This window comes from Ascidiella aspersa, chromosome 2, assembly GCF_963924565.1.
Source record: "Ascidiella aspersa chromosome 2, kaAscAspe10.2, whole genome shotgun sequence".
Taxonomy (NCBI): domain Eukaryota; kingdom Metazoa; phylum Chordata; class Ascidiacea; order Phlebobranchia; family Ascidiidae; genus Ascidiella; species Ascidiella aspersa.
This window is the reverse complement of record NC_139448.1, coordinates 863,941-873,846: the sequence shown is the minus strand read 5'-3', so window position 1 is coordinate 873,846 and position 9,906 is coordinate 863,941. Positions and strand designations below refer to the sequence as shown.

The window sequence follows — 9,906 nt, the reverse complement described above, 5'->3', positions numbered from 1 at the left end:
TTTACATGCATAACCTAGCTGAATATTAGGTCTCGACCAACGGCATTTGACCGACAATTAATATTATCGGCAAGTAATTGGCCGCCCGAAAAACGCTGACGCCGCACTACATGGCTACATGTAAAGCAGCACAGTTAATGTTTCGCCACAGCGACAGGCCTTTATCTAAACTTGCCACCCACGTACGTAGGATAAGGCGTAACTTTCTGCGATAAACAAATAAAAATTAACCGATATTCTACTTTAAACATCCCTATACTGACGGGTCAAAACACGTGTCTGAAAAATGAGTTACAAAACGTTACAAGAAAGTTTTACAGTCATAATAACTGGCAAGTGATAAAAGTGGTGACATTTTGGTTTTGCAATACCTAGCTAGAGAGTTGTGCCCGTAGCCAGCCTAAAATGTGTTGTGGCGTACATGGTTTTGTGTTGTGGCGTACATGGTTCCGCGTCGGCGCGCGCTTAGCGAAGCGTGCAATTTGCTTTTTTTGTGTTGTGCTTTATAATCGAGTGTTGTGTTGCGCTGACCCCCTTATTCGATCTACACATCTCGCAATAAAGCATCAACCGCTTCACTGGTGATTCTTTCGATTTCACTCGAGAAACAAGACACTCGAACATACAAGTGTATGACCAAAATATGTTGTCCAAGCCATGGAACATGGCCGTTTCCCAGGGGAATCCACACACCGCCGCAGGGAATCCTTCCCTCGTCGCAGCGCCCCGCAGGAGGGAGGTCTTCTCCCGTCGTACGGAGGCCGTTGCTAAAATTCCTAGCAAGAGATCAAGGAACTTCATCTACAGCCTCCTAAAACTGGTGTCTTTCGACACCAACAACCTGGAGGGGATAGTCGAAAGGAAAGGAGGCTACACGGGCTTTACGTGTAAAACTGAGCAGCAAGCTGAAGAGTTGGTTTTCAAGCTGAAGAGCAGACCCGAAGTCGATCTCGCAAGGCGCTATGAGGGCGAATACACCAGCGTGGAAATCTCGCACGTGCCACCTCGCTTCAACATCGGTACGCTTATGGCGTACATCCAGAAGAACCACGGCACTGCTCTAGAGGCCAGAAAACTAAAAGACGCCATAGCCGGTCTCCCAGACGGGAGAATAAAAGCAGAGGTGCTCACCGAGCAGCTGAAACGAAATCCCATCCCGGCAACCATCCGATGCGAAGGACTCACATTCCCAGTGAGGTACTACCAGCAACCACAGCAGTGCTTCCACTGCAGAGCTTTCGGCCACATCCGGGCAAATTGCCCGACACGCCAGCCCCCATCGCAGCGCACATCAGACGAGGAACCCGACCCAGCGACAAACTCAGAGAAGACCCCGGAGAACATGCCAGCAGACATCTCGTCGGAGAGCGGGGAGAAGACGAAGAAAGAAAGAAGGACAGAGGCGGCAACATCATCCAGCAAAACGGCGGCCACAGAAGTAACAGCAACAGCAGCCCCCGGCAACTCAGCGGCAACCGACATCCAACAGCCAGAAGACGACTGCACCACCAAACGACCAAGAAACAGCGGCAACACCCCTCCCGAGAACGATCAAAAGCGTCCAAAAGCCGAAGATGACAGGCTATGCCTGCCGCAGTCCAAGGGGCCTTCTGTGGACGGGCCAGTGCGTAAATGCCGTGAATGCCTCGAGTGCGACTGCCTAGCTCTTGTGGATTTTCCAGAGCCGGGCACACCGACTGTATGCGACGCCTGCAAGAGGATCTTCCGCTGGTGCGATGAATGCAATTATGCATACGTGTGGCTTCCTAAAAGCCAGAAGTCCTGCCCCACTTGCGGGACTTTCATACCGGAAAGCCTCTCACAAACCCTCCCGGGTTGACAGAGGCGGTCTGGAGCAGGGAATTTGCATAATCATTGTTTGATATCAACGTTTTTATTTGCATATTTGTTTTTCGTCTCGCCCGTTTTATTTCGTTCTTTTTCTTTCTTATTCGTTTTCTTTAATTGATGCGAATAAACCAACATAACCGCTTCACTGGTGACCCCGCAACTTTAAAACGTTCTTTTGAAGTCGAAGATGGAAGCTGAACACGCCGTTTTCGAAGCTTCCTACGTTCTGGCCAACACAGCCACGTGTTTGGCTGCAGCAGGTAGAGGCGCAGTTTGCTATTAAGAAAATTGTTGAAGATAAAACTAAGTTCTATTACATAGTTTCTGCGCTCGACCAAGGAACTGCAGCACGTTTAATTGACCTGCTGGAGCGCCCGCCGGCCGAAGGCAAGTACGACGCAATTAAGCAACGCTTGCTGCAGTCATTTACGCTGCAAGAACGAGCAGCGCAGCTTTTAAACATGCCTCCTTTGGGCGACAAGAAACCCTCTGTTTTAATGGACGAGATGCTTGCCCTACTCGGAGACCACCGTTCTTGTTTTCTTTTTGAACATTTGTTTTTGCAGCACATGCCTGAGGATATCCGGTTAGTATTGGCTCGCGAGGATACCACAGATCTTCGTCGATTGGCTCTGAAGGCAGACATTTTATGGCTTTCTCACCGTAGCAACAACGAGTTCGCTGTAAGCAAGGTGCAACGTGGTAAGCAATTTCGCAATAACAGCGATAAAACTACTGGTATATGTTTCTACCATAGACGCTTTGGAGCAGACGCACGTCAATGCAGCCCACCTTGTTCTTTTCAGGGAAACGACAAGGCCGGCAGCCTGTGATAGCGAAGACAGACGGCAATGCTTTCAGTCTATTTTTTCTTTGGGACCGGGTTTCTGGTCGTAACTTTTTAGTGGACACTGGAGCTCAAGTAAGAGCCCTTCCACCTACCGGTCTCGAACGACGCACAAACCCGAAGGGTTCCGTTCTTAAGGCTGCAAATGGTAGTTTAATCGCCACTTACGGTTACAAAATGTTTACACTCCACATCCCGGCTGGAGTTTTTAAATGGAGGTTTGTGTTGGCAGACGTTTCACGCCCACTGCTCGGTGCAGACTTTCTTCGCGCTAACCGCTTGTTAGTCGATATTGAAAGGAAACGTCTTGTACACTCCGATGCTTTTTCTACTTACCCGTTAAGAGTATATCGCTGTCCACCGCCTCAACTTAACACACTTAATTCGTTGCTTTCTCCATTTGAAAGATTATTAGATAGGTTTCCTAGTCTGAAAATCCCTAGTTTTTCCGATGCCTTGCCTAAGCATGGCGTCCAACACTATATTGTGACCACTGGCCAACCTGTACACTCCCGCGTCAGACGCCTTTCGCCTGAAAAGTTATCGTTAGCTAGGGCTGAATTTCAAAAGATGCTCGAGTTAGGTATAGTGCGCCGGTCATCCAGCCCATGGTCGTCACCTCTCCACATGGTAGAGAAGCCCTCGGGTGGTTGGCGCCCCTGTGGCGATTATCGTTGCCTCAATGATGCCACTCAAGCTGATCGTTACTCTATACCCCATATCCACGACTTTACTGCACGTCTGGCTGGTTGTACCGTATTTTCTAAAATAGACTTAATACGAGGCTATCATCAGGTTCCAGTTGCTGAAGCAGACATCGCAAAGACCGCTGTCATCACGCCATTTGGTCTCTTCGAGTTTCTTCGAACTCCGTTTGGGTTGAAGAATGCCGCGCAAACTTTTCAGAGGATGATGGACTCGATTTGTCAAGGTTTGCACTTTATTTATGTTTACCTCGATGACATTCTTGTTGCTAGTCCAACTAAGGCTGCTCACATGCAACACTTAACGCAGCTTTTGCAGCAGCTTTCAGACCACGGTCTTGTTTTGAACCTGCAAAAGTGCGAGTTCGGTAAAGAAAGCCTGGAGTTCCTCGGTCATTTCGTTGACCAGCACGGGGTCAAACCTCTGCCTTCGAAAGTTGACGCAATCAACAACTTTCCTGTGCCTCAAACCGTCAAGGGTTTACAGGAGTTTTGCGGTATGATAAACTTCTATCACAGGTTCATTCCAAATGTCGCAGACATTATGAAGCCCCTGTATGGTTCCTTGGCAAGCCGAGGTCACTCGTTTGGACTCGCGTTCTTCAGGAAGCTTTCGACAAAGCAAAGAATGCACTCGCTAACGCAACGCTTTTGCATCACCCGGAGTGGCAAGCCAGCATCGCGCTCACAGTTGATGCTTCGCAGTCTGCCGTCGGCGCAGTCATCCAACAACTTAAAGAAGGCTGCTGGGTCCCCCTGGCGTTTTTCAGTCGTCAACTGAGAAAACCCGAAACCAGGTACAGTGCCTTCGATCGCGAGTTGTTTGCACTACACCTAGCAATCAGGCACTTTCGCTACTTCCTTGAAGGTCGCAACTTCACAGCCTATACTGATCACAAACCTCTCACTTTTGCATTCAAGAAAGTTTCAGATCCGTGGTCTGCTCGTCAGCAACGTCAACTCTCCTATATTTCCCAGTTTACCACCGATGTTCAACACATCAGCGGTAAGTCAAATACAGTTGCTGATCCTCTATCAAGGTCATTTGTCCATTCCTTAGAAGGTTCAACTGCAGACTTGGACTTCGAGGCACTAGCGCGTGCACAACAGACAGACGAAGTACAATCTTACCGCACTGCTGTTACAGGGTTGACTTTGAAGGATATTTCAATTGGTTCTTCCGCAACTACACTCCTGTGCGATGTATCTACAGGTAATCCTCGTCCAATTGTCCCTGCATCATGGCAGAAAAAAGTGTTTGACGCCGTACATGGGTTATCACACCCATCCATCCGCATCACAACAAAAACTTATGGCCTCAAAGTTTGTCTGGCATGGCATAAAAAAGAATGTTGTCCAATGGGCCAAGCAATGCATCTGTTGTCAGCGTTCCAAGGACTGAAGGACTACATACCTCCGTCTGCTCGTTTTCAGCACATAAATATCGATATTATTGGTCCACTTCCACCGTGTCGAGGCCATAGGTATGTTTTTACAATTGTCGACAGGTTCTCACGATGGCCGGAAGCTATACCAATGGAAGACGCTACCACACTTACCTGTGCGCGGGCTCTCATATTTCATTGGCTCTCCAGATTCGGCATTCCAACTCGCATGTCATCGGATCGAGGCCCGCAGTTCACGTCTGAGCTGTGGACTACCGTAGGCCAACTGTTAACTGTAATTTCCCTTAATTGTATTTTATGTGTCATTTACTTTTATTTCATGCTTGACTGATTCTTATGCATGACTAATTTTATATGCATGACTAATTTTATATGCATGAGTGATTTTGTACATGTGGCATTGTGCCAGCATGCTTGCCATTTATGTTAGTGCTGTCCTAATGTTATTTAGTTGGTGCTGTAGTTGTGTTATCAGGTGTTAGCCTTTGTTTGTGTTCCTACTTATATTTCTTTTAGCTCATCATTAACTATATGTTTTCTATTTGAATAAGGATGCTTCATGTTAATAATAATAAGTTACTTGTTGTTAAATTATATAACTCTGTGCACTTGTGTGCAACAAGATTCTTCTCCCCATTGGTGGTTGCTTGAAGATAAGTTTACATGGTAGCAGAGGATGGTTAAAAAGTTGCCACCAAAATTTAACAATGACATTCCTTACTCCAATTGGAGAAACAAAATTGGCATGTGGCAGTTGGTCACACCTGTTCCAAAAAAGGAACAGGCAATTGTTGTTGTCTTGGAATCGTTGGAGGGAAATGCTAAGGCAGAAAGGGCTGCCTCAGAACTACAAACAGAGTTCTTGCACAATGATGATGGAATGGAGCGGTTGCTTGCTCATATGGATATTGCCTTCAAAACAGAAAAGGTAGATGAAGCATATGCTGCGATAATTAGAAGTAAGTCCGCTTCAGTAATTGTCAAGAATTTCCTAAAATACTGGGTAAGCATTTTTGGTGCACCAAAGAATGTTCTTAGTGATAATGGAAGAGAATTTGACAACCAGGAATTTAGAGATATGTGTTCCAAATTTGGAATAGAGGTGAAAACTACTCCGGCTTACTCCCCATGGAGTAATGGTGTCTGTGAGAGACACAATATGATACTTACAGACATCCTTAAAAAGTTAAAAAGTGACACATCGTGTGATTGGGACACATGTCTTGCTTGGGCGTTATCAGCTAAAAACTCACTTGTAAACAATAGTGGATTTAGTCCATGTCAAATATTTTTGGGAAAAACCCTAATTTACCGTCTATTTTAACCGATAGACTGTCGGCCTTAGAAGAAGGATATGGTACTGTTGGATCTCATTTGTCTGCATTGCATTCAGCAAGAAAATTATTTATAGTAGCACAGACTTCTGAAAAGATAAGACGGGCTTTGCGCAAACAGACACGTCAAACTGGACAGACTTATGATATTGGAGATCATGTATATTATAAACGAGATGAGCAGGCGGAATGGAGAGGTCCTGCTAAAGTTTTAGGACAAGATGGGGCAGTGGTTTTTCTTCGACATGGTGGGCAGTTTATTAAAGCTCATGTTTGCCGTGTACAGCCTTACCATAACACCCAAGACAAATCAATTGATCAAGGGTCCGTTGAAGCACATTCACCTTCACCTACAGTTCCCAGTCCAACCACTACACATGATGACACTGAAGACTCAAGTGAGGATGAAGCTCCCTCAGATGACACTCCCACAACTCAAACACATCAGTCTGAATTATCTTTGAGCAAATCAGTATCAAAAAATAGAAACATTTTGCATAAGACTGTTCGTTTTTTTAACTCTGATGGTGTGAGTTGTACTGCAAAGGTGTTGAGTAGAGCTGGTAAGGCTACCGGAAGATATAAAAATTCATTTAATGTTGAATTTATGACTCCAAATGATCTAATTGGAAAATTGACATGGGTTAATTTTGATAAGGTTAATGATTTAACTGTACTTCCAGAGCATGTGGACGATGTTGATGAAATTTATAACTGTGATGTTTCGTTCCAAGAGGCAAAAGAAGAAGAGCTTAGAAGCTGGCAAAGAAATAAAGTTTATAGCATTGTGCCCAACAGAAATCAAAAATGCATCTCTGTTAGGTGGGTTTGTACTATGAAAGAAAGTGAAAATGGTCCTAAACCTAAAGCTAGATTAGTTGCAAGAGGGTTTGAGGAAAAAGACCGCAACTTACTTGATAGGGAATCACCAACCTGTTCAAAAGATGGACTCCGAGTTCTTCTGAGTATAGCAAGACAGCAGGATTGGGCAATTTGTTCTATTGATATAAAAACAGCTTTTTTACAGGGAGAAGCTTTGGATAGGGATATTTTTGTTCAGCCTCCAAAAGAAGCAAAGAGTTCTAAAGATGTTCTTTGGAAACTGGAAAAATGTGTATATGGCTTAGTGGATGCATCCAAATCGTGGTACAGAAAGGTAAAGCAATTTATGCTTGATCATGGAGCTAAAATGAGTTTGCTCGATCAGTCAATATTTTTCTGGCACAATGGCAAGGTTCTTCTTGGGTGTGTTTATGTCGATGATTTTTTGTGGAGTGGAACATTGGATTTTGAGCACACTATAATTAAACAAATCAGGACAACATTTCGCATCGGAAAAGAAGAACAACAGCAGTTTAAGTATATCGGTCTTGAACTAAATCAAAGCCCACACAGCATTTCATTATGTCAATTTGACTATGTCAACAATTTGCAGGAAATTATTATTTCTCCTTATCGCAAGAAACAACTTGACAATGAACTAACGTTTGAAGAAAAAGAAGTTTTGAGATCGAAGATTGGACAGCTTCTTTGGATTGCAACACAAACTCGGCCGGATCTTAGTTTTGATGTCTGTGTTGCGGCTACTAATTTCAAAAATGCTTTAGTTAGGGATCTGGTTGCATGCAACAAAATTGTTAGAAAGGCTAAATCAAATAGAGTTACATTAAACTATTCAAATCTTGGTCTTAACTCAGATCTAAAGCTGGTTGTGTTTACTGATGCTGCATTTGCAAATCTATCGGATGGTGGAAGTCAGGGAGCTCATTTGGTGTTTCTGGGTGGAAAAAATGGTAAATGCAATCTATTAAGTTGGAAGTCCAAACGTATACGGAGAGTTGTAAGAAGCACTTTGGCTGCCGAGACATTAGCTATGTCAGATGGGCTGGACACTGCATTTTTCATCACAACTTTATGGAATGAGGTTCTGTTTGGTAATCCTGAATTGCCCTGTTTACCCATTGAAGTATATACTGACAATTGCTCTTTATGTGCGGCTGTTAATTCTTGTAAAAACGTAACTGATAAACGGCTTCGAATTGATATTGGTTCTTTAAGGGAAATGAAGCAACAACATCGGGTATCAGTATCATGGGTTCCAACTGACGAACAGCTTGCGGATTGTTTGACCAAAAACAGTGCTTCTTCTGTATCTTTGTCATTGGTTTTAGACATTGGACAAATAAAAAAGAAAGATAATGAGTATGTTAACTGTAATTTCCCTTAATTGTATTTTATGTGTCATTTACTTTTATTTCATGCTTGACTGATTCTTATGCATGACTAATTTTATATGCATGACTAATTTTATATGCATGAGTGATTTTGTACATGTGGCATTGTGCCAGCATGCTTGCCATTTATGTTAGTGCTGTCCTAATGTTATTTAGTTGGTGCTGTAGTTGTGTTATCAGGTGTTAGCCTTTGTTTGTGTTCCTACTCATATTTCTTTTAGCTCATCATTAACTATATGTATTCATTCGAATTAAGGATGCTTCATGTTAATAATAATAAGTTACTTGTTGTTAAATTATATAACTCTGTGCACTTGTGTGCAACAAGATTCTTCTCCCCATTGGTGGTTGCTTGAAGATAAGTTTACATAAGTTTATTGGGTATTCACCTCCACCGCACGACAGCATTCCATCCTCAAGCGAACGGCCTGGTGGAGCGTTTTCACCGTCATTTGAAGAGCGCATTGATGGCACGCTTGACGGGATCAAACTGGATGGACGAGTTGCCTTGGGTGTTGCTGGGCATTAGAACTGCTCTTAAGAAAGACTTAAAAGCGTCATCCGCTGAGTTGGTTTATGGCGCACCTTTAACAGTTCCGGGTCAATTCATTGCTAATGAAGGAGGTTTTACTTCTAACTTTTTACCTGCTTTACAGGACACTCTCCGACAGCTGTTGCCACAACCGATGTCGCGTCACAGCAACCCTCGTATTTCCGTCCCGTCGACATTGAGGAATAGCCCATACGTGTTTGTACGCCGCTCCTCTGACCAAACCGTACGATGGCCCATATAAGGTCCTTCAAGCGTCCAGCAAAACCTTCCTTTTAGATGTTGGAGGTCGTCAACAGACCATTTCCATCGACCGCTTGAAACCGGCTCACGTCGATTTAACTAAACCGGTTCCAGTCGCGCAACCTCCGGCCAGAGGACGACCAAGACGCAACGTTCATCCCCCGCAACGCTACGCAGCTTTTTATATGCCCGCTTCTGGAGGGGGGTACTGTGGCGTACATGGTTCCGCGTCGGCGCGCGCTTAGCGAAGCATGCAATTTGCCTTTTTTTTGTGTTGTGCTTTATAATCGAGTGTTGTGTTGCGCTGACCCCCTTATTCGATCTACGCATCTCGCAATAAAGCATCAACCGCTTCAGTGTGGTCAAATATTTTAAACTAGTGAGAGTATTTGGTTTAGTGCACCGCCTATCGATGCAGAAAAAAAACAAGACACGCTGATAAGTTGAGGCTGAAGCTGATACCTCACTGCGATAAATCGACTGTATATAAAACATAAACAAATAACTATTTACTACGAATCCGTAATGACACTACGATTAAAATTCCATTATTCGCTTCCCGCCAGCGAGGTTCGTTACAACTTGATCGCTTTTTCCAGTCCAGTGTATCAACTGCCGTATCGAAGACAAATAAATATGAAAGCTCAAACCGTTTCGAGCAGCAACTGACTGAGTTTTAGCGCAATACTTAAAACCATTCAGATAGCAGAAACAAAATGACTAAAAATATTAAAGTT

The 9,906-nt window shown here is 44.0% G+C and overlaps 1 protein-coding gene across 1 annotated transcript; it reads left to right on the top strand.

Annotated features, from left to right (window-relative positions):
* Positions 1-5,376: 5,376 nt before the first annotated feature.
* LOC146162976 (uncharacterized) lies at positions 5,377-9,115 on the top strand. Its single transcript, XM_083382776.1, has 5 exons — positions 5,377-5,767; positions 6,202-7,298; positions 7,578-7,716; positions 7,840-7,935; positions 9,033-9,115. Exons 1-5 carry the CDS (start codon positions 5,485-5,487, stop codon positions 9,113-9,115), a joined length of 1,698 nt encoding a protein of 565 aa, XP_083238902.1. The 5' UTR covers positions 5,377-5,484.
* The last annotated feature ends 791 nt before the right edge of the window (positions 9,116-9,906 follow it).

What these genes read in the sequence shown, in the direction of transcription:
- LOC146162976 (XM_083382776.1), top strand. Translation starts at nt 5,485, where the DNA reads ATGGTTAAAAAGTTGCCACCAAAATTTAACAATGACATTCCTTACTCC. An exon ending in ATATGCTGCGATAATTAGAA is followed by an intron (nt 5,768 to 6,201) that starts GTAAGTCCGCTT and finishes CATTGCATTCAG; the next exon opens with CAAGAAAATTATTTATAGTA. An exon ending in GTTTCTGGGTGGAAAAAATG is followed by an intron (nt 7,936 to 9,032) that starts GTAAATGCAATC and finishes CCTGCTTTACAG; the next exon opens with GACACTCTCCGACAGCTGTT.